This window comes from Equus przewalskii, chromosome 5, assembly GCF_037783145.1.
Source record: "Equus przewalskii isolate Varuska chromosome 5, EquPr2, whole genome shotgun sequence".
NCBI classification, from domain to species: Eukaryota; Metazoa; Chordata; class Mammalia; order Perissodactyla; family Equidae; genus Equus; species Equus przewalskii.
Window position 1 is genome coordinate 31,542,083 of NC_091835.1, and position 24,652 is coordinate 31,566,734.

The 24,652-nt window shown below is 51.3% G+C and overlaps 1 protein-coding gene across 7 annotated transcripts in view; it reads right to left on the bottom strand.

Moving 5' to 3' along the window:
* The window catches only part of IQSEC3 (IQ motif and Sec7 domain ArfGEF 3), a 110,063-nt gene that overhangs the window by 7,489 nt on the left and 77,922 nt on the right, over positions 1 to 24,652 (bottom strand). For all 7 annotated transcript variants that reach the window (XR_011540241.1, XR_011540240.1, XR_011540239.1 and 4 more), the window contains 7 exons: positions 18,778 to 18,900; positions 18,107 to 18,273; positions 8,384 to 8,523; positions 7,058 to 7,183; positions 5,031 to 5,130; positions 4,683 to 4,844; positions 1,718 to 1,810 (listed from right to left, as the gene is read on the bottom strand). Coding sequence is in view for 3 of the 7 variants with exons in the window: in XM_070620451.1 (XP_070476552.1) it covers positions 1,718 to 1,810; positions 4,683 to 4,844; positions 5,031 to 5,130; positions 7,058 to 7,183; positions 8,384 to 8,523; positions 18,107 to 18,273; positions 18,778 to 18,900 (911 nt within the window). In the remaining 4 variants the exon portion in view is untranslated. The remainder of the gene's footprint in view (positions 1 to 1,717; positions 1,811 to 4,682; positions 4,845 to 5,030; positions 5,131 to 7,057; positions 7,184 to 8,383; positions 8,524 to 18,106; positions 18,274 to 18,777; positions 18,901 to 24,652) is intronic.

Sequence of the window (24,652 nt, forward strand, 5' to 3'; positions counted from 1 at the left end):
GCTCCCTGAGGGAGGGGCCATGCTCCCTTTTTGTTCCTATCCCTGCTATGTAGTTCAGTGGGGAGGACTCCACGGGCTGAGGCCTGAATGGCAGTCACCGCAGGGCCCGGCATGCATAAGAGACAATAACGTCTCCGTGATTGCTCCAGGCATTCTGACTGGCCTGGCACAGCGCCAGGGACCCTGCGGACCCCCAGGGACAGCTTGATGACTTTTTCTGGCTCAGTCACCCCAGCTCCCACCCCGCCCCCAGCAGGCATCCCAGGGCCCCTCTGCCTGAGCCTTCTGATTTCTCACACACCTCAGTGGGTGCCAGGTCCCTGGCGGTGCTCTGCTTTCTGCAGCACAAGAGGGAGCTGGACCATTGTTTGGAACCGAGAAGCACCCTACTATGGAGGCACCTGAGGGACAGGGCCCTGGAGATATGCATCCCGGCCTGGCCAGGGTTGCAGCCTCTGAAGGAGGGAGTCTGGGATGCAGGGTGCGGGGCAGGGGGTCAGAGAGGCAACCACAGCTGAGCTTTGGCTCTGGATTTTAAATAGCTGTGAAAACAAGCAGTGACCCATGCACTGTGACCTTACAGAAATGAAGGGGCCGGCTGAGAACCAGGCGAGTGGAGAAGTAGGAATGCAGGATGGCAGCTCAAACCCACACATGGAGGACGGCATCACACGGAGATCGGAGATCGGCATGCAGCCGCAAGAGCCCCAGGGCATGCTTGGGAAATGAGTCACATCTCCCAGCTGGGCAGCGGGTCCTGTGATGCTGTCTGGCCAGTCTGGTGTCATGGCTGTAATGAGGGTCTTGGACCAGTGTGAAACCCACTGGAGGGTCTCAGCTCAAGCTGATGTCTTTCCGGGCCCCTGGCTTCCCAGTGCTTTGAAGAAGTGTTAAATGTAGGAACAGGTGGCTGAATGAATTAATGAGGGACAGTTCTGGATGGTTGGCTGGGGTTTCATTGGGATGGGATTGAATTCTCATGCTGCCTCTCCTAATTCTCTTCTATTCAGGACAAGTGGAGGGGGCAGAGGTCGCTTTTCCCAGGCTTCCTGCAGGTTGGGGTGAGGTGGGGGGTAGGGGGATGTCAGTGGGGGGAAGGAAGCAGGTCTAGAGATCGTGGCCAAAGGTGATACAAAAGCTGAAGCTGGCTTGATTCGTCTGGAGTGAGTAATTCAAGCTGGAGAGACCATTTGAGAATTGGGTTTGAGGGCTTATCTGGCTTGGGCTGGGTTGACTCTGGCCTGGGATCAGAGAGTGCTGACGGGGCAGACGGAGAGTTCCAGACCCTTCCGGCCACCCCTCCTTCTTACCCTGCTCCCACCCCAGACACAGCAATTTCTTCTCAAGCGATTTCTCTTTACCACACCTCCAGGCGCCCCCAGTGAGCCTGGCTGGGGAGGGGAGAAGGCACCCCAGTGGGGCCCCTTTAGGGCTGGGGTGCCAGGGTGGACAGCAACATGTCACACGGACCCTGGGCCTTTGTGCGGGTTGTAAACTGACCAGGGTCTCTCTCACCTTCCTCCTCACGCCCACTACTAAGGCCGTGAGATAAAGCAAGTGGGAGCCCCTCAGCAGAAAGGAATGGCCCTGGGAACGTGCACATCCCTGGCCCGAGTGCCCCGGGCCCCCAGCCCAGGGTTGGTGAGTGGCCTCCCTGTGGCCCGGGGCCTGGCCATGCCGGCCTGGGGTCTGGAACCCTGAGCAGAGCCAGGCTCACCTGTAGGCGATCCCTGCTTCGACTGTGGGTCCCCCTGGGCTCCGCCGGACCTGAAGGAGAGCGTCTTTGCTCCCTGCTGCTTCTCCAGCTCCCCTAGGGAAAGGAGAGGCTCATGAACAGAGAGAAACCTTGACCTCTACCACACAGAGGGGAAGAAGAAATGACGAGAGAGAGCAGGAGGAGGAGGCAGAAGAGGAGAGGCTCCCTAACAGGGCTACGAAGCCTGGGCCCCAGAGTCTGGCACCCACCTCATGGCAAGCCTCAGGCTCTTCGTCTGTGCATGGGGACAGTAAGGCCTGCGTGAATGCTGGGGAGGTGGTAGAACAGGTCGGTAAGAGGGAGGTGGATGCCGGGTTTGAATCTGGTTCTAATACTTCCTAGCTGGTGGCTTCAGGCAAGTTACTTAACCTCTCTGTGCCTCACCGGAGGGGACAGCAGTGCCTACTTCAAAGTGTCATTAAGAGAATTAGGTGGGGAAATACATTGAAGCCCTTAGAATAAGCCCTGGCTTGTGGCAAGTGCTCAATAAACACTAGCTTTTATTACAAAGTGTAAGAAGCACTCGGCACGGCAGGCTGCAGCAGCACTGGTGCTGGCCACTGCCCCCCTGGGCCGGCCGCACCTGCGAGGAGGAGCCCCGCAGCCAGGCTCTGTCTCAGGCCAGCCCAACGGGCACCCACCTGGCTCCGCTCCACCTCCCCTCGCTGGACCACAGACCGGTGCCTCTCTCCCCCTCCTCCTGGCGGAGCGGGTGCAGCACCTCCCGGGCGATCGGCCGGCCAGGAGGAATCGCTCCTTCAGCGGCTCTTTTCCAGGAGACACGCTCCAGTTCCTCTCACTGAAGCTGCTCTCCGGGGTCCCACTCTCTGTCTCTCTGGTTGTCCACAGTCCGCCGATGCCAGACGGCAGACCCCCGACCAGGACAGTGTGTCCTGACTGCCCGAGTCACACCGGCTGGCAACAGCAGTGCCGGCTGCTGAACTGCCCATCATCCCTCCCAGAGGGGCTCTCGTGGCCCTAGAGAAATTAGCCTCGTCCTTACAAGCCAGGAGCCCCAGGACCTGTGTGCGAAGCCTGTTTAGTCACTGACTGCATGAACGTGGACCACTTCCATAAGTTCTGTTAGACTCAGTTTCCTTATTTAAAATGAGGATAATATGACTCACCTTGTGGAAGGATGTGGCAAGAATTAAATAACACAACAGATCAGCCCCGCGCCAGGCAGGCACTAAGTGCTCCTTACATGGCAGCTATTGCTGGTTTTCATTTTCTGTTTCCTACTTTCTTTCCTCCCTGCCTCCTGACCAGCCTCATCTTTCCTCAGCTGCTCCTTCCCTGTCGCCCGACCTGAAGAGGAAGAGCCAGATGTGAGCCTCTCGCGCCCCCTGCCCTCCAGGCAGCAGGAGAGGAGAGCCACCTCGACATAAGAGGTTCTGGTACTGTCCACTCCCTTGTACTTTGGGGTGGGATATGCCCTGCTGCTCCCAGGCTGATGGGCGAGAAGGCGCATCTTCTGGCAATTACGGCCCCAGGGCCATGTGGAGCCATCGGTGACATTTGGACAATGAGAGAAGTGAAGCTGTTTTAGGGCACGTCCCTGAGAATGTTCAAGATCAGTGGCCAAGGTGCCATCTCCAAGCATCCAGTCCAGCCCTTGAAAAGAGTCTGGCTGTTACACCACTGGCCTCAAGAAGGCCAGCGGAGTGCTGGAAGGACCTTACCCCCGCCTCCCTCCTCCATGAGGGACACAGTCTGCTCTGGTGGCTTTTTCTGTTAACTGCATTTAACTATTTTCTGAGCAGATTCTCAACAGAAGCCCTTCTCTCACTCTCAGAGCGGGGACTACATGAGCCTCGGAATCAGACTTAAATGCAGATGCCACCTCCTGCGCTTCTGACATGCACGACCTCGGACACACTCCTGAACCTCTTGGACTTTGATGTAACGTGGGGACAGACACCGAACGGTGTCACTGTGAGGATGGGTGGAACACAAGCAAACTGCCCCGAATGTGGTTGGTGTTCCCAGGGCAGTGAGGAAGAGCGCGGCCCTGCACACGGGCCCCTGCTCAGACACCCTGCTGCCTTTCCTACTGCGCAAGGGATTTCTATTAATTTAGAAAACCTCAGGGGCCATATTGGGCAGGCCCAAAGTCTGTCTTTATTTTCTGCTTTAGTTTCTGAGTCCATTCTTATTTAATTTTCTTAAAGGTCATCGGAAGCCGCTTCTGTGCTTCAACAGTAAAAGCTCGCAGGGGGCCAAGGTTCAGGGCATCCAGCTGTTTTCTAAACCAAAAAGCAACCGTTAAGCCACCAACACGGGCAGAGGCCCGCGTATGTCCTCAAGCGCCTGGACTGGGACAATGAAGAATGGAGGCTTTCCTCCCAGGAACAGAGAGGTGAGCCCAGGATGAGGGATAGTCAGAAACCCAGGCTGGACTCTTCAAAAAGACAAAGTTATGAAAAAATAAAACGGGGACGATTCTTGATTAAAAGATATGACAGAAGTGAAACGAACAGACGCGGTATGTGGCCCTGGGCTGGATCCGGGGCAGACCCCGCAGGCGGCTGTTTGGTGGGAAGGGACGTCCCTAGGCCCCCAGACCTCTGGTTTGCAAGCTGGCCCTGGGTGCCTGCTTGGTCCTGGTCAAACACAGCAGAGTTCTCTGTTCTATGGGGCCCTCACTCAGCCCCACGGCCTGGCTAGATGTGCACACACGTGTGCATGCCCTAGTGTACCTCGCTTTAATTGTGAAGAAACATGAAGAGCAGTACACCCACATCAGGCGTGATGGTGCAGTGGGCCTGGGGGAGGGGCGGGGGGGTGGTGGGCGGCCCCTGGCTCACCCCATACTCACTCCAAAGTGGGGCAAGGACTGAGTCAGGTCTGTCTACCAGCCGACCCTGCTCCTGGCTGACTGGGAGCCCAACCGCCTTGGAGACACCGGGGTGCACTGTGTCCTTACACTCTATCCGGATCTGCTCCAGCTCCGTCACCTCAGCGATGGATTCCTTCAGGTCCTCCACAAACTTCTGCATCTCGTCTGAACCCAGGGCACAGAAATGCAACAGCTGCTTCTTCTCAGAGCCCGAGAGCGGGGTCACCAGCGTGATGCCATGAGAGTAATCTGGAAACCAGATCCCAGGCCCCCAGGCTGTCAGCAGCGGCAGGCGAGGCTGGAGCCAGCCCCACGTGGAGAGTGGACGGGGCCTTTGGGGGGGCGCTTGCCCCTCCCGCTCCCACAGCCCATCCTGTCTCCCTCAGCATCCCCCAACCGCCCTCTGCCACGGCCCCGGGTCCGCCCGAGACTCACATTCATTCTCAAAGAGGTGGAACTGCATGCCCAGCAGGCCAACTGCCTTGCAGAAGGTATAGGTGGAGGAGCTCTTCTTCTTCGGGCAAAGTTTGAGAATCTGTCAAGAGAGGGAGATAGACACCGCTGACAGGTGTACACACATGTCAACATGCATGTACACACCTGGATGCATGAACGCCCAGGGACACCTGTGAGCACACAAGTAAACACACACAAAGACACAAGCACACACATGCATACTTATATACTTAGGCGAATTCATGCATATACATACATATACGTATGTATACACATACAATATCAAAATATGTTTTTTACTGCAGAAACCCTTCCAGTGGCTATTCCCAGGGCACTTAGAAGCCCAGCCACACTCCAGGCCCCACCCGCTCTGGTTCCTGCCTTACTCTGGCTTTATGCTCAGGCTGGGCTCTCCTTTCTGTAGCTTGAACAGGCACGCTCTGTCCCACCGCAGGCCTGTTGCACACGCTATTCCCTTCCCACAGCTCCCCCTACAGCTTTCTGCACGGCTGGATTACTCTCTGAGATCTTAACTCAAATGCTACCTCCTTAAAGATTCCTGCCCTGACCATCCTATCTAAAACACAAACAAAAACAAAATTAAACAAACGAAAAAACACACTTTAACGCTATCCTGTCCCCCTGTTTTACTGTCTTCATAGCAATTTCCTCCAACTTGACATTATCTTGTTTGTTTTCATAATTATTTTCTATCTCCCTCCTCTACTAAAAGGAGAGCTAAGTCAGCCAGTTGCTCAGTACACAGACATTTCCTCAGCACCGTCGCTGAGCTGGGCTCTGGGGACAGAGGACAAGAAGCAGGGAGGGCCCGGCCCTCAGGTGCTGACACCACAGTGGAGGAGACCGCCAGGGGCAAACCAACCATCAATCAATAAAGCATAACAAGCAAGGAAACAGCGTGAAGAAATGGATAACTAAGGTAATTTCAGAAACCGGTAAGTGTTTTGAAGTCAGTGACATAGAGTAAGGAATAGAAATAGGGCTGATGACCAAGCTAGGTGAACAGGGAGGGCCTCTTGAGGGAGTGACACATGAATCGAGACCTGAACGAAGAGAGGGAGGTGGCCAGCAAAGGTCTGGGGGAGCTTTTCAAGCAGAAGGAGCAAGAACAAAGGCCTGAGACGGGAATGAGCTTGGCCCATGGGAAGCAGCTGAGGGGGCTGGTGCCAGAGCAGCCAGGAAAGCAGTGGAGGCAGCAAGGTGGGTGGCACTGGTGGCCCAGGCGGGGAGCGCAGACCTCCTGTGCCTGGCATGGGAAGAAGGGTCGAGGCTGAAGCGTGGCAGACACGTGGCCTGATGGGCACTCTAGAAAGATCACTCTGCGCTCTGGGAAGATGGACCTTAGAGGCGGGATCATTGGATCTGGGATAATTTTAGAGGTAGTGCAAAAAGACTCCTGGACAGAGAGGATGTGGGGTATGAGGGGAAGACAGAAATCAAGGCCTCCTCACCACTGCTTCCTGCGCTTAGAACAGTGCCTGGCATGTAGTTACACTCATTAAACCCTTGTGGAATGGACGCCTATTCTCAAAGGGCAGACACCAGGTACCCCACAGATGTGTGCGCAGGCACGCACACACACACACACACACACACACACGCAGCATCCCCCAGGGCAGCGGATGCCCCTCTCCAGCCCACCGTCCCCCACCACCACCCCTGCCGCTGTGGGCTGTGCAGCGCAGCACAGTACCGTCCCTGCCCCAGGGTCCCTCTAACATGGGAGAGGCTGGTGATCGGGGACCTAGTTCATTCTCACCAGGACTGTGGAACATGAACAGATCATTTGCTCTCTCTGTGCCTAGAAAGCAAGAGTGGTCACCTCTGCCTGGGCTATTCACACCCCATGATGTGGACGTGTGTGCTGAGAAAGGCGAATCAGCCCCCAGGACACGTCTTCTGGGTGAGGTCGCTGACAGCCCGCCCCGCCCCTCCGGGCCCTGCCAAGGCCGAGCAGAGAGCAGGCGCCCGCCCAGTCGGCTCACCACCAGCAGGTCGTTGAAGAGGAACACCTCCCTCTGGTGTGCGGCCTGCTTCTGCAGCTTGTTCACGTCCGTCACCTCGAAGAGCCGGCTGCAGCAGACCAGGCGGCGATGGGGCACCGACAGCACCTGCAGCGGGCACAGCTCAGCGGAGGAGGCCCCGGAGCTCAAGCCTACCACCCCACAGCGCCCACCTTCCAGAAGAGCAGGTGGAGCCCAGGGCTCCCCAGCAGGGCCTGAACTGGACCCTAAGCCTCTCCCGTCCTCATCTTCCCCCTTCACCACACTTCTGAGGCAGCAAGGCTTGGGGAGAAGGTGTTCACCATGCTGGGGCACATGGGGACACGAGGGTTGGGAAAGGATACTGGACAGAGCTTTCAGACGGTTCAGATCCAGTCGCTCTCAACCCATTTCCCTCCAAGGCCTTCCTGAGGGCACCCCCACATCCCCGGCTGTGGCCTGCAGGACAGCACCTCCACCCCTTGCTCTATTGCACACCCAAACACAAGTGTGCAAGAGGGAGGGGGTTACAGGGACACTCGAATCTGCTGCAGTGTGTAAAACAATCTGTTCCACTGGTGCCTGCAAACTGGACACATGCTGAGACCTCAGCAGTCAAGGCTCCGGGTAGAGAAGGGCCAGCCCTGCCTGGCCTGGGTGCAGGGGTCCAGCACAGAGCCTCAGACAAGGCCCGCAAACTGCTCCCCAAGCCAGCAATTTAGGGAGGAGGACCAGGAGGTGGTTAGGGTTAGGGAGAAGTTAGGGAGGTGGATCCCAGAACCTTGGTCTTTCTGGTGTAAAGAGCCCCTGCTGACATATGGTAGTGGAGTAACCCACAGAGACAGCTCACTTTGAAAATCACTGCGAACTTGGAACATATTGCAAACTGCAACATAGGTCACAACCAAGGGGCACCCTGCCCCTGTGGCTGAGACCCCACAGTCGAGAGCCCATGGTGGCCCATTTCTTGTCTTCCATTCAGTAGGAGCAGCCAGGAGGGCCCAGGGCCTATCCCATCCAAAACCTCCCTATCTGGCCATCGGGACACTTCGTCTGAGACCACAGGCAGTCTCGCTTCAGCACCTCCTGCTGCAGGGGCTGGTCGCAAGAGGCAGTGAGGCAACCAGGCGAGTGGGAAAAGAGGCACGTAGGAGGCCTCAACAGCTACGAAGTGGATGAGTAACGGACAGTGTTTTGAAAGGTGAGGAGAAGAATGGGAGGAGACATCAGGAAGAAAGCAAGGAAAGGTGACGGAGATGGGGAGCCTTGGTGGCCACAGGAGAGGGGGTGGCCCCATGGGGTGAGTGCCGCTCTGCAGCAGGGACTTACTGTCTTCATGCCCACAATGGACTTCTCCACCTTGGTGACATACGTGACGTGGTCCTCATTGGACTTGAGCTCCTTCTGCTGTATCCTTTCGTAGATGCCTACCACTAGCTCCCTGGGGATGTCGGCGCCGTCATCCACACCTATAAATGTGGAAAGGGCAGAGGAAGGGGGGGCGGGGGGCGGTGTCAGAGGCCTGGCGCCAGATGGGAAGCCCCCTACCAGACTGATGCTCCTAAAGGGGGGCTGCGATTTTGCCCTGTTCCTGTTCCAAAGCCTTCAATGGCTGGACCCCCCCACCCATTAAATTAAGCACAAACTCCTCAGCCAGTCACCAAACTGCCATCATATGGCCCCAACACACATTTCCAGCCTCATCTCCTGCTGTTCCACAACTGGAACCCCCACTCCTCCCTCCCAGGCCTCTTTCCTCATCTCCAAACACAGCCTCCCTGTCCCTGCCTTTGCTTCTACAATTCTCTCATCCTCCGTGTATTTGTCTTAGCAACTTCCCGCTGCCTGCCCTGCCCTGCGTAACTTGAAGCCCAATGTTCTGTCTTGTTCTCTTTCGAGTCTCCCCCTCTCAGGCCCTCCCCTCTGCTCCAGGAGGGAGCACGGTGTGCAGTCATTAGTTGCTGAATGGGTGTCAAGATTCTTGCCTCTCTGGGAGCATGGGAGGGGGTCAGACATTCCATGATGAGGGGCAGGGCAGCCCCCTGTGGGGGCTCCTCATCAGGCCAAGACCCCAGGACACCAGATAGCAAGAGCTGATTGGGAAACCCGGGTCCATGTGCAAGAGAAAGTGCACCACCCCCCCACACTGTGCCATCTTGGCTGAAGGTGGAGGGCTCAGAATACGTGGCTCTTGACCCTCACCCAGTGGCGACAGGGATGCAGGTAGCAAGACCCTCCACCCAGCTCCTGCTCCACAGTAACGATAAAACTCTGGCAACAAAAAATACAAGCAGGAAATACACCAATGAAAACGAACTTCTTTAGGCAATAAAAAAATTCATAATAATAAAAAACTTCAGAGGCAATAAAAAAATTTCTTCTTTCCACTTTTTCTAAATATTTCTTTAATAACTATATGCTTCTTTCTCAAGAGGGAAAAATTAAACATAAAGCAACTTTGGCAAGTGTCCTCAAAGGAGTTTTCCTAACTACTGAGAGGACGTTACACCTGCCATGAGCAGCTCTCTGGATGGACCCTGTTTCTTCCACATCTGATCTTGGGCAGATGAGCCATGTGGCAGCCCTGGGGTCTGGGGCAAGAAACAGCACGGTAAAGACTGAACAACTGGAGGCTGACAGTTAAAGATGGCAGGCTGCATGCACACCTCTGAATACCCTGGTAAAAGGAATTTTTAAAAAAGGCATCCAGGAGGGGCTGGCCCCGTGGCCGAGCGGTTAAGTTCGCGCGCTCCGCTGCAGGCGGCCCAGTGTTTCGTTGGTTCGAATCCTGGGCGCGGACATGACACTGCTCATCAAACCACGCTGAGGCAGCGTCCCACATGCCACAACTAGATGGACACACAATGAAGAATATACAACTATGTACCGGGGGCTTTGGGGAGAAAAAGGAAAAAATAAAATCTTTAAAAAAAAAAAAAAAAAAAAGGCATCCAGGATTGGTGGTTACCAGGGGAAAGGGGGGGTGGGGCACGGGCACAAAGGGTGAAGTGGTGCACCTACAACATGACTAACAATAATGTACAACTGAAATTTCATAAGGTTGTAAACTACCATAATCTTAATAAAAAGTTAAAAAAAAAAAAAAGGCATCCAAGAGTGACGTCAGCATCATAGTGGAGTGAGCTTGCCCAGGACTCTCTCCCCTCCAACATACAACAAAAAGGAGCAACCATATTCCAACAGAAAATATCCTATAGCACAGGAATCCTCGGAGAGTCATGGCAGCCAAACAATAGAGGGCAGAGAGGCTGGAGCCCCCCTCGGAGGAGCTGGAACTGGGTAAGAGAAAACTTCACTCCCTCCCCTAAAGACTGGGATCCCTGCCACAGGAGGATCTGTGAGGGAAGGAGTGGGGTAGGGGTCAGGCATCCTTGGGATCACCCAGGACTCCCTAGGGCCCTTGCAGCCTACAGGGAAGCCCTATAACCGGGTGAAAGCTTTCATGCAGGGTGACCTCATCAGGCCAAGACCCCAGGACACCAGATAGCAAGAGCTGATTGGGAAACCCGGGTCCATGTGCAAGAGAAAGTGCACCACCCCCCCACACTGTGCCATCTTGGCTGAAGGTGGAGGGCTCAGAATACGTGGCTCTTGACCCTCACCCAGTGGTGACAGGCTATAATTGCAACCGAATAATATCACAATGAGAAAACCCTGTTCTTCCAGCATCAGGCAGTTCATCAAAACTCCAGACCAGGGGCCAGCCCCATGGCCGAGTAGTTAAGTTCATGGGCTCGGCTTTGGCAGCCCAGGGTTTCACTGGTTCAGATCCTGGGTGCAGACATGGCACCACTCATCAGGCCACATTGAGGCAGTGTCCCACATGCCACAACTAGAAGGACCCACAACTAAAATATACAACCATGTACCGGGGGCTTTGGGGAGAAAAAAGCAGAAAAAAAAAGATTGGCAACAGTTGTAAGCTCAGGTGCCAATCTTTAAAAAAAACAAAAAAAACAAAAAACTCCAGACCAGAGAGAAAACAATAAATATCCAGAATTCTGTCCTGAGGACTCAGAAATTAGTAAACTAAATGATGATTAATTCAGAATAGCTATCGTCAAAAAACTCAATGAGGTAAAAGAGAATATAGAGAAACAATTTAACGAGTTCAGGAGCTACTTCACAAAAGAGATTGAAGCTATAAAGAAGAATCAATCAGAAATACTAGAGATGAAAGATACAATGGAAGAGATAAAACAAAATACGGATTTCCTGAATGCCCGTGTAGACACCATAGAGGAGCAAATCAGCATAATCGAAGATAGACATGTTGAATTGCTCCAGACAGAGGAGGAAAGAAAACTGAGATGAAAAAGAAATGAAGAAAGTCTCCAAGAAATATCTGACTCAATGAGGAAATGCAGCATAAGAATTATAGGCATCCAAGAAGGTGAAGAGAAGGAGAATGGAGCAGAAAGCAGGCTCAAAGAAATAATAGCAGAGAACTTCCAAAATCTAGGGAATGAGAGGGAAATGTGTGTGGAGGAAGATTTCAGATCTCCTAGATTTGTCAATGTAAAAAGACCTACTGCAAGGCATATAGTAGTGAAACTGGCAAAAATGAATAACAAAGAAAGAATACTCAGGGCAGCAAGGCAGAAGAAAATAACCTACAAAACCCTCTATCAGACTTTCAGTGGATTTCTCTACAGAAACCTTACAAGCTAGGAGAGATTGGAATGATATAGTCAAAACTTTAAAAGATAAAAATCTTCAGTGAAGAATACTCTATCCAGCAAAAATATCCTTCAGATATGAGGGAGAAATTAAATCTTTCCCAGATAAACGAAAGCTAAGGGACTTCATAGCCACAAGACCTCCCCACACAAGAAATCCTCAAGAAGGCTGTCATACCTGAAAAAAGAAAAAAGGGAGAAAAGGTTAACAAAACACAGAGTAGGGAGACAAATAGACAGAAGCAGAATAAGATAGCAAATACTCAACTATAGCATTAGGCAAAAGGGAAGGAAAACATCAAAAACAAAGACAATCTTGTCACTTTAACCATAAACTCACAGCACAAGTTGGAATAAGATATGAGAATAATAACTTAGGAGGGACGGAGGAAAGGGACTGAATCAGTTTAGACTAAGGAAATAAGAGGCCATCAGAAAATGGACTATGTTATGCACGAGATTCTGAATACAAACTTCAGGGTAGCCACTAAACTAAAAAGCAGAACAGAGACACAAAAGTAAACAAGGAAAAAACAAAGAAACACAGCATAAAAAAACTGTAGAATTCAATGGGTAGACTAAAACACACAGGACGAGAAACAAAGGAAATGCGGGAAAACCAGAAAACGAGTGATATAATGACAGCATTAAGCCCTCATACATCAATAATCACCCTAAACATAAATGGATTGAATTCTCCAATAAAAAGACACAGAGTGGGAAGGTGGATTGAAGAACAAGATCCAACAATTTGTTGTGTCCAGGAAACACATCTCACCTCCAATGACAAACACAGGCTCAGAATGAAGGGGTAGAAGATGATACTCCAAGATAATGGCGAACAAAAGAAAGCAGGTGTCACAATACTTATATCAGACAAAGGAGACTTCAAGATAAGGCAGGTAAAGAGAGACATAGAGGGTCAATATAAAATGATCAAAGGGACACTACATCAAGAAGAAATAACACTTATAAATATCTATGCACCCAACACAGGAGCACCAAAGTTCATAAAGCAACTAATAACAAACCTAAAAGAAGATATTAAAAATAACACAATAATATTAGGGGACCTCAACACCCCACTGACATCAATGGACAGATCATCCAAACAAGGAAACAGTGGAATTAAATGGAAAGCTAAAACAGTTGGACTTAATAGACATATATAGAACACTCCATCCAAAAACAGCAGAATACACATTCTTCTCAAGTGCGCATGGAACATTTTCAAGGATAGACCATATGTTGGGAAACAAGGAAAACCTCTATAAATTTTAAAAAATTGAAATAATAACAAGCATCTTCTCCGATCATAATGCTATAAAGCTAGAAATTAATTATAAGAAAAAAGCTGAGAAAGGGACAAAGATGTGGAGACTAAACAATATGCTATTGAATAAGCAATGGATCATTGACAAAATTAAAGAAGAAGTCAAAAAATATCTGGAGACAAATGAAAATGATAACATGCCATACCAACTCATATGGGATGCAGCAAAAGCTGTATTAAGAGAGAAATTCATCGCAATACAGGCACACCTTAACAAACAAGAAAAATCCCAAATAAGCAATCTCAAATTACACCTAACTGAATTAGAGAAAGAAGAACAAACAAAGCCCAAAGTCAGCAGAAGGAGAGAAATAATAAAAATCAGAGCAGAAATAAATGCTATTGAAACAAAAAAGGCAGTAGAAAGCATCAATGAAACAAAGAGCTGGTTCTTTGAGAAGCTAAATAAAATTGACAAACCTCTAGCCAGACCTACAAAGAAAAAAAGAGAGAAAGCTCAAATAAACAAAATCAAAAATGAAAGAGGAGAAATAACAACAGACTCCACAGAAAAACAATGGACTATAAGAGAAAACTATGAAAAACTATATGCCAACAAAATGGATAACCTAGAGGAAATGGATAAATTTTTAGACTCTTACAATCTCCCAAAGCTAAGTCAAGAAGAAGCAGACAATCTGAACAGACCAATCACAAGGAAAGAGATTGAAACAGCAATCAAAAGCATCCCAAAGAATGAAACCCTAGGACCAGACGGCTTTCCTGGGGAATTCTACCAAACTTTCAGAGAAGATTTAATACCTATCCTTTTCAAGCTATTGCAAAAAATTAGGGAGAACGGAACACTTCCTAACATATTCTATGAGGCCAACATCACTCTGATACCAAAGCCTGACAAGGACAGCACGAAAAAGGAGAACTACAGGCCAATATCGCTGATGAACATAGATGCAAAAATTCTCAACAAAATTTTGGCAACCCGAATACAGCAATTCATCAAAAGGATCATACATCATGATCAGGTGGGATTCATACCAGGGACACAGGGATGGTTCAACATCCACAAATCAATCAACGTGATACACCACATTAACAAACTGAGGAATAAAAACCACATGATCATCTCAATAGATGCAGAGAAAGCATTTGACAAGATCCAACAGCCACTTACGATAAAAACTCTGAACAAAATGGGCATAGAAGGGAACTACCTCAACATAATAAAGGCCATACATGACAAACCCACAGCCAACATCATACTCAATGGGCAAAAACTGAGCGCCATCTCCCTGAAAACAGGAACGAGACAAGGATGCCCTCTATCACCGCTCTTATTCAACATAGTACTGGAGGTTTTGGCCAGAGCAATTAGGCAAGAGAAAGGAATAAAAGGGATCCAAATAGGGAGTGAAGAAGTGAAACTCTTGCTGTTTGTAGACGACCTGATCTTATATATAGAAAACCCCAACGAATCCATTGGGAAACTTTTAGAAGTAATCAACAACTACAGCAAAGTTGCAGGGTATAAAATCAACTTACATAAATCAGTAGCATTTCTATACTCTAATAATGAACTAACAGAAAAAGAACTCAAGGACAAAATACCATTCACAACTGCAACAAACAGAATAAATTACCTTGGGGTAAATTTAACCAAGGAAGTGAAAGACCTATACAATGATAACTACAAGACTTTCCTGAAAGAAGTTGATGATGACATAAAGAGATGGAAAGACATTCCATGCACATGGATTGGAAGAATAAACATAGTTAAAATGTCCATACTACTTAAAACAATCTACAGATTCAATGCAATCCCAATCAGAATCCCAATGACATTCTTTACAGAAATAGAACAAAGAATCCTAAAATTCATATGAGGCAACAAAAGACCCCGAATGCTAAAGCGATCTTGAGAAAAAAGAACAAAGCTGGAGGCATCACAATCCCTGACTTCACAACATACTACAAAGCTACAGTAATCAAAACAGCATGGTACTGGTACAAAAACAGGTGCATAGATCAATGGAACAGAATTGAAAGCCCAGAAATAAAACCATACCTCTATGGATGGCTAATCTGCGACAAAAGAGCTGAGGGCCTACAATGGAAAAAAGAAAGTCTCTTCAACATATGGTGCTGGGAAAACTGGAAAGCCACATGTAAAAGAATGAAAATTGACCATTTTTTTTCACCATTCACAAAAATAAACTCAAAATGGATCAAAGACCTAAAAGTAAGACCTGAAACCATAAGGCTTCTAGAAGAAAATATAGGCAGTGCACTCTTTGACCTCAGTATCAAAAGGATCTTTTTGGACACCATGTCTTCTCAGACAAGGGAAACAATAGAAAGAATAAACAAATGGGATTTCATCAGACTAAGGAGCTTCTTCAAGGCAAGGGAAAACAGGATTGAAACAAAAAAACAACCCACGAACTGGGAAAAAATATTTGCAAGTCATATATCCTACAAAGGGTTAATCTCCATAATATATAAAGAACTCACACAACTCAACAACAAAAAAATCAAATAATCCAATCAAAAAATGGGCAGGAGACATGAACAGACATTTCTCCAAAGAAGATATACAGATGGCCAATAGGCACATGAAAAGATGCTCATTATCACTGATCATCAGGGAAATGCAAATCAAAACTACACTAAGATATCACCTTATACATGTTAGAATGGCAAAAATAACCAAAACTAAAAGTCACAAATGTTGGAGAGGATGTGGAGAAAAAGGAACCCTCATACACTGTTGGTGGGAATGCAAACTGGTGCAGCCACTATGGAAAACAGTATAGAGATTTCTCAAAAAATTAAAAATAGAAATACCATATGACCCAGCCATCCCACTACTGGATATCTATCCAAAGAACTTGAAATCAGCAATTCCAAAAGTCCCATGCACCCCTATGTTCATTGCAGCATTATTCACAATAGCCAAGACGTGGAAGCAACCTAAGTGCCCATCAGCTGATGAGTGGATAAAGAAGATCTGGCATATATATACAATGGAATACTACTCAGCCATAAAAAAGGATACAATCGTCCCATTCACAACAACATGGATGGACTTTGAGGGTATTACGTTAAGTGAAATAAGACAGATATAAGACAGAATATAATAATAATAATAATAATAAGACAGAGAAAGACAGTCTCTGTATGACTCCACTCATATGTGAAAGTTAAACATGTAGACAAAGAGAACAGATTAGTGGCTACCAGGGGAAAGGGAGGGGGAGGGTGGGGCATGGGCACAAAGAGTGAAGGGGTGCATCTCCAACATGACTGACAAACAATAATGTACAACTGAAATTTCACAAGGTTGTAAACTATCATAATCTCAATAAAAAGTTAAAAAAAAGAGGCATCCACCCACAAAGACAGAGAACAGGGGAAGAGGCAGGGGCATCACGGGGCCTGGACAGTGGATGAATGAGTGGCCAGATTTGTAAACCTGAGAAAGTGGAAACCAAAGCCAGCAGAGAGGTTAGAAGCCACTCAACACACCACAGAACCACCAGAGGGCTCTGGAATTGGTGGAACCCCTGAAAGTGCAGGTGAGGGAGGGCTGGAAACAGGAAAATTGGGTGCAAGTCGGTTAAGAAGCAGTTAGACTTCCCTGTCCCTTCCTCCACTCCCAGTCTTCTGACATAGGGTTAACCCTCTGGGAGGGATGAACCAGGAACTCTGGGCTGGGGGCCTCCAAGCCCAGCCAAGGTCAGGAGCCTGTGTTGAATACTGGGGGGTGAAGTTGATGTCTGTATTAGGAAACTGCCTCAACTCCATCTCCCGCAAAGATCTCAGAACATTGGCAGCCAGACTCATGTGCTCTGGGCAACAGATTGGACGTCTCTGCTGGGGAATCAACCGGCACAAGAGAAAATATCTAAAGATACTGCAGTAGGGTCCCCCAGTGAAACAGCTCAACTAAACCACACTATGAGCAAGCCCACCAGTCAATAGCCCCCAGCCCTGCTCACAGAACTCTTCACCAGCCTTTTAGTGGCTCACTCTTAAATATGAATGGACAACCAAGTTTCATCAACTACACATAGAAAGTTTCTAATGTGAAAAAGTATGGGAAAAACAGAAAAAGGGACCCAGAATAAACAGCAGCAAGCAGGGAGAAACTGAAACAAACAAGTAAAACATATCATCAGTATCTTCAGGGATATATAAGAAGATATTGTCTTTACAAAAAAGAATAAAATACTATAACAAAAAACTTATTGAAAATGAAAAATATGACAGCAGAAATTAAAAATTTAGTAGGAGACTTGAAAGATAAAGCTCAGGGACATCTTTAAGAAAGTCAAACAGAATAGAAAAATAAGCAGAAGCATATTATTTAGAGATATGGAAGAAACACAATAAACAGCAAAAAAAAAAAAAAAAAAAAAAAGGAAGTGGTTGCCTCTGAGGAAGGAGAGTGGGACGGGGCAGGGACTAATTATTTTGTGGTAAGCCTTGTAGAATTATTTGACGTTATTAAATTACGTGCATGTATAACTTTCATTTTTTAAATGCTAAAAAAGAAAAAACTCAATTGAGCACATACCATACTGTGCCAGTTTTGTTCTGATATGTGCCAGTAGGTGCACTATATCAACTAGAAAAGGGCTTGGCTAGCAAATGCCATAAAGTTACCTGCAAGGTTATAGGGACCCAGGACCTCAAAGCCCTGTTCCTGGCTCTTCCCGCAGAAGTCATGAAGACAGAAGGGCTGGTACACCCAGGCACCAGCTATGGTGCCAGGGCCTAGAAGTCAACCAATGGAGGACATTCCATGGCGGGTAACAAGCATTGACCAAGGGCCCACGACGCTTGGTGTAGGGCAGTGGCAGTGGCTCCTGCAAACTCCCCAGATGCCTGGCATGCAAGCAATTTTCCCAGGCTGCTATGTGTGACCAGGCCCAGAGGGCAGTGTCCAGTGCCCTTGGCCACTGGGGTGACAGTCTCCAATCGGGGCTCAGACTCAGAGAATGGACCCCGGACAGACTGGGCCTGAGCAGTGGCCTCGCCCTTCTTGTCCCCAGCCCTCACCTCGCAGATTTCGGATGAAGTCCTCCAGCATCATCTTCCGGTCCGGCTTAATGTTGGGGCTGTACATGTCGGTGTTGAGGAGGATGACGGCAAAGGCGAGGATGAAGATGGTGTCAGGGTTGTGGAACTGCTGCACCACCTCGGGGTTGCACATGCAGTAGCGCTGGCTGTGGGGGGACACAGAGCAGGATGCTGAAGCCCCTCGCCACCCTCCCGGAGCTCCAGCTATGGGGGGCTATCAGGGGAGATATCCGATTCTCTGAGGGCTTTAGTTTCCCCCTCACCCTGTTGATCATCCGCCCCATGACCTGTTCCTCTTCCCCACTGAGGGGAGGGGCAGGTGTCACACGCCCCCGGATCCGCCAGGTTCCAGCCTTGCACAGAGGCCTGCCGATGGCGATGAGTGAGGTGTGTGTGTGTCCACCTGGAGGGCCCGCGGCTGCTCTAGCTCAGAGCTTGAGGGGTTCTGTTCCTTTTCTTCCTTCCCTCCTTTCCATCCAGCCCACTCCTCCTGCCTCACCAGGAGGGCTCCTCCCCAGCCTCTGACTGGCCCCCACCATCTCCTGTCCCCCAGGCTCTCAGTAGCTGTGCTTCCCCACGCCCCTCCCCCGTACCCCAGGCATGTGTTTTGAGGGGTGTGAGGGCAGTGGGGCTGGGGAAGGGGGTCCCACCTGAAGGCCTCTATGAGCCGCTCCACCTTCTGGGCTTCCCCCTGCACACGGATATGTGCCTGGAACTTGCGCAGGGCCTCGTCCAGCTCCATACCGGAGAAGTCCATCTCGTCCACCACGCAGCTGAGGGCAGGCGGGAAGGAGGGGCTGTGAGGAGCGGTCGGCTCCCCAAACCTCCCTCCACCCACTCGAGCTGAGGAGTAAGGTGTGGCCCACCCACCAGCTGGAACACCCCACTTGGGGGGTGGGCAGGGATTGTGGTCTGTGACCAACCAGGAGGGGGCAGGCGCGGGCTTCCCAGGTCTCCCTCTCAGAACCCAGGGCCATGGCTTTCTCAGCCTGACCCAACAGCCTGCGAGGCAGACGGCCGACTGTGGCCTCCATTTCACGCTAAGAGGCCCAGGGAGCTTAGCTCGTGGGCTGAGATCACAGAGCTGGGAGCAGGCTGGATGAGACCATCCTTCTCCAAATCTCAAGTCCTTTCCTTTCAACCTCAGAGCGTCTCAGAGTCAAAGGTTTAAAGAATAAATTTCATTCAGTATTCTTTCGAAGACCCGTTAGGAGCCGGTGTGTCTCCCTGTTTCCCAGCCCTGGTCCAGCGGGTTCCCGGGGCTGCAGTCTCCTCCCGCAGCACATCCCCCCCCCCCCCGCACCCCCCCCCCCCCCCCCCGCCCATTCTGCCTCAGGCCAGCTGGGAAAGGAGCAAGCTGGTCCTGACCCGGGAGCCCCCAGCTCTCAGGGGAGGTTGTGGTGGGAAGGCTGTGGCCTCTGAAGAGTCAGTGACAAACTGGCTGAACACAGGATGGGACAGTGTGACAGACAGTCAGATTCTGGCCTAGGCTGACCACTGAATTTTGTGTGATGTTGAGTCAGATACTCGCCTCTTGGAGCCCCAGTTTCTTCTTCTGAGAAGGGAGAAGGTCAGAGTCCTGCTCCCCAAGGGCCCTTCCACCTCTGAAATGCCACCTTCAGCACTGGAGAATTTGCCTCTGAATGTCCCCCTTCCGTGTGTGGGGGCAGGAGGAGGTGGGAGATACGTGCCTGTCACCTCCACTAGGCAGTCTCATTGCTCTGGCTTGGCCTGCTTCTGGGGGGCCCCTCCCTTCCAAAGGGTCTGGGGCCAGGACTCTCCCAGTCCCCACCTCATCCTTTCTTACCCTCCTCTGGGGTGCCCTGTCCCCAGGGCCATGAGCAGTGAGGCAGGAATCTAGGCCCAGCAAAGCAGCAGACCTGACGTCCCCCGAGAATTGTGGAAGCTGATCACAAGGGCCCTTAGACGCGGCTCACACATGCCAACACAGCTCTCGGCTGATTCCTCGGCTTTCTGCACCCACGGTCTGTGCTCATCTCCTCTCTCGTGCCGTTCTATACCCAGCCTCACACTGCCTGCTGAGGGTGAGCAGCCCCTCTCTCCCCAACAGGGGCACAACCCTGGGCCTCAATGGCCTGTTCACTGCCTGTCTCCCCCGCCACGGAGGGTGCCCTGTGCTCACAGATGTGAGGCCAGAGTGCGGCCCAGCACGCCGAGGGGTGCAGGAGACATTTGCCAAGTGACTGCACGAGGGGAGGGATGAGCTCTGAGCAGGACCCACTTCCTCCTTGATCCTGGCTCCTCTGCCAGGCCCGCTGCCTAGCAGTCTCAGAGATCCTGACTCAAACCTGGCTCTGCTGTCAACTTTAGGAGAAAGCAAGGGGAGGTGCCCACGTGGTAGTGCCCGGGGCCGGGGAGTCCGTGGGCTCTGCCTCCCTCACTCCTTTCAGGGGGACCAAGGGGGGTGCTTCACTGGGCTCTCCTAGAGAGGGAAGGGCTGGAAGGGTTCTCCCCCCACCCCCACCAAGGGCAGGGTGATGGCCATCTCCAGGCTGGGAGCCCATCCTTGGTCCAGCCTTCTCTCAGGCTCGTCTGCCTGGATAGTGAGTGGTGAGGGGGTGGGGCCGGGAGGTGCAGGCAAGAATTTAGCCCAAGTATGAGAACTGGCACGTCAGTATCTGGGCATCTGAGATGGACAGCTGGGTGGTAGAGGTCTCCCGATCCAGCCTGATTTCTTGGCAGCTCTTGTCACCTCCACTCTGAGCTCTCCCCAGCTGGAACATGAACTCTGATGGCAGCATCATGGGACCCACATCTGTGTATCTCCCAGCCCAGCCCAGTCAGGAGCTACAAATCGAGCATGATTGAGCTACAGAGGGATGCTGTCCGGAGGAGGCGAACCAGCGCTAAGCAGCAAGGGACCTGGGAGCTCAAGCCAGGGAGATGAGGAGAGGGAGGAGGAGACAGACACGGAGACAGTGAGAGACACAGAGGATACAGAGAGCCAAGTGAGACAGACAGAGAGACCAAGGAGAGAGAGAGACAGAGGGAGAGAAAGAGACAAGGAGGCAAAGAAAGGAAGAAAGACAGAGCAACGAAAAGGAGGAGAGAGAGATAGAGAACAAGAGAAAAACAGAGACAAGGGAGAAAGAGAGAGAGAGAGAGACGGCATGGGGGACGGGAAAAGACAGAAGGAGATGAGGGGGAGAAAGCCCACAGACTGGACGGGAGGACCCAGGCACGGAGCACAGAGGCAGCCACACCGCACACTCTCACCCTAGGGACCGACCCCCTATTTTGTAAGGCCAAGGGGGAGAGCAATGGGCCCCAGCCTGGCCAACCTTGACCCAGGGGCCTTGTTTCCTAGTGAACCCCAGAATGGCCTGTGATCCCTGGTCTGGCATCCACTGTCCCCAGGATGCGCCCCTATTGGTTCATCTACCTGCCTCCCACCTGGCCCCTGCCATCTTCCTGCGGGCCCCTGAACCCTGAGGTCCTGGCACCCAGTGTCCCTCCCAGAGCCTCGGTGCATGGACCCTCTGCCCCAGAGCTCTGGACCAGGCGCACCCCACGATGAGGAGAGTGGGTGCCAGGAGGCAGCAGCAGGAGGCGGTGGAGTGGCAGGCGCAGGGTAGGATTTGCTCAGCCGAGCACGATGGCCTAGTTTCCAGCCCTTCACGCAGGTGACACACAGCCCGCTTACTTGCCCCTGGCTGCAGCTAAAAGCTCCAGTAATGAGCCGGGAGCCTGAGTCAAGGACCGGGACAGGAGATGCAGTCAGGTGGAAACGCCAGCTCACAGAATGGGGAGCGCTGACTAAATCAATGATGGCCACAGGAGCGGGAGGACTTCAGGGAGGAACTGAGCCTGTGGCTCAAGTCTCCACATCCCTCATCTTTGAGGACCCCACGAAAGAGTTTTGAGGCAGCTTATCAAAATGTAGATCCCTGATCCTCACCCCAGATCTACCAACTGGGACAAGTGCAGGCAAGGCCTGGGAATCATCATTCTTCACAAGCTCTCCAGGAGAGTCTTAAAGGTTGAAAACCAGTGGCTGAGCTGAGTGCAGGAATAGGAGGGGATCGGCTCACATGGAGACTTTTAAAACATGAGTCCAGCAACTCCTAAGCCACCAGGGCAGCAGTTATTGGGGCACATCTGTCCCTGCCTGGCTCTCAGGGGCTGCTTTCATGGTGGAGGTGGTCAGGGAGGGAGGGAGGGACGGAGATGCCGTCCCCGTGACACATACACATATTTCCTGCCTTCCTCCCTGCAATTTCCACCATAGGGCATCAGTGTTTGATGGGCAGGTAATGTCCTGGGGTTCTCAGATCCTAGGGAAAAAATCTCAACCTCTTCTGCAAAACGCCGAGCTGGAAGGGAAGAAGCTGTGTTGAGCGGTGGAAAGGCGCTATTACTCCCCAGGAGACAAATCACTCTGCGGAGATGGGGGCTGGGCCAGGCGACCTCTCGGGACTCCCAAGCCTGACATTCTCGGACAGGAACTCAGAAGCAGAGAGGGCCACAGCCAGCCCTGAAGGGGCTGCAGATGCTCCCAGCCGGCAGGAGACCATAGTCACTTCTGGCTGGCTTTGGAATACAGCTCCTGATGACGGACTGCTCCTCCCCACTCCTCCCAGAGAACCACCACGTGCAGCCCTGGTGGGGCCTGTGCCTCTGGGGCAGGTGCCTGGGCTGAGGCTGCGCTCTCTACCCATAAGCCTACTCCAGGGACCCTCACCTCGGGGGCTCCGTCGCCCTAGCATCACCCACATTCCCTGCCCCCTCCCCACTGCATGATTCTTTTTCACTCCCTAAGTATAAGCATCAGTCTGCACTTTGACCTCTTCTATCTCTCTCCTCTTCTCTCACCCTTTCTCATTGCTTCTCTTATTTTGCAGTATCTACTAGCACTTACAATCTCCCCCTCCCCATCCTTCTTTGCCACCCTGGAATCCTTGTGGGGAGCAGATTGTCGAGAGTTTTCCAAACCTATCCTGCTGCCTCTACCCGGGATAGCCAACAGCCACCTCTCCTCTTTCATCATCTTTCAGGTGAAAACATCACATGTTTCTGGGGACGGTCTTTTCCAGTGTATAACCTCCCCACTTTACAGAAGGCAAAACTGAGACCACAAAGGGGCTTGCCCCATGCTCCCACGACTAGGAAGAGAGCAGGCTTTCGGCTTCCCGGTTTTGTGAGGCCTCTTCCCATGGTTGGGCCCTCCCCACTTCACAGGGGGTCCTAACAGCAGCGGGAGAAGCTCCCTCTGCACTCGCATTTACTGAGTACTGTTCTTCGTGCTTCACTAAGTGCCCAATGACCTAATCTTCTCAATCCTGTGCGATATTAACCATTATCCTGTTATTTTTTATTTCCTATGAGAAAGCTGAAGCTCACACAAGAGCTGGCCCTGCAGGGGGACTGCACACATCGCATCCTTCCGGGCCTCTCCTGGGCCAGGCAAGCTGCCCTCCCCGCTCGGTGGCCGGTGCTAATGTGTCTCTCCCTGGGGGCTGCTGGCTCACCCAGATGCCTCATGGGAGCCTGTGAGGGGCTGGGGGGACAAATGGACACAGTCATGGAGTCCGGTGTGAGGAGCCACCTCACTGTCAGCAGTCAGCACAAGGCTGTGCGGCCACCTGCGGCTTCAGAGCTGGCCTGGGCACACAGCCCACAGCAGGGACCAGACCCCTGACCTCCCACCTCCCCTTCTCTGATGCTTTCTTTCTCGTTTCCCTTCCTTCCTACAAACATGCATTGAGTGCCTCCTGTGTGCACTGTGCTGTGCTAGGGACCTGGTATAAGTGGCAAACAACACAAACACAGACCCTGTTCTTGGGAGAGACACGAACACCAAACACAGAGTCAGAAATAGTTATTTCATCGTAATTATGATGAGTCCTATGTAGATGAAGGACGGAGTTCCCTGAGAGGACAAAGGAGATGTACTTTATGTTGGCGCATTCGGAAAGGCCTCTGTGGGGACACGACATCTGAGCTGAGACCTGAAAGATGAGTAGGAGCTGACCAAGGGAAGGGGAGAGTCGGGGAGAGCTTTCAGGCAGAGGTGGGAAGCATATGCCAAGACCCTGTGGTCGGAAAAAGCTTTCAAGAAAGGGTGGACAAGGCTGTAACACAGAGAATAACTGGGAGAACGGAGAATGGCCGGCTATGGGCCTAGGGAGGTGGGCAGGAGCTTGATCAGTCAGAGCTCTGTGGGTCACAGGAAAGATTCTGTGGGGGACAAAAGGAGGGTATGATCAGAGGACTGATACTATCCAGTTTGTTTTAAGAAGATGTCCCTGGCTGTTGGGCAGAGAATGAATGGAAAAGGGAGGCAGGGAACAAGAATGAAGCAGGGAGCCTAGGTGGGATGCTACTGCAGAGGGCCAAGTTAGAGATGACGGGGCTTGGGCTAAGATGGAAGCAGTGGAAACAAATCAAATGGACGATCTGAGATACATCTTACAGAAGAAGGGATGGGCCTAGGTGATGGATGGCATGTGGGAAGCGAGGAAACAAGGGGCCAATGATGAGTCTCAGAGCTCTGGCATGAGCACT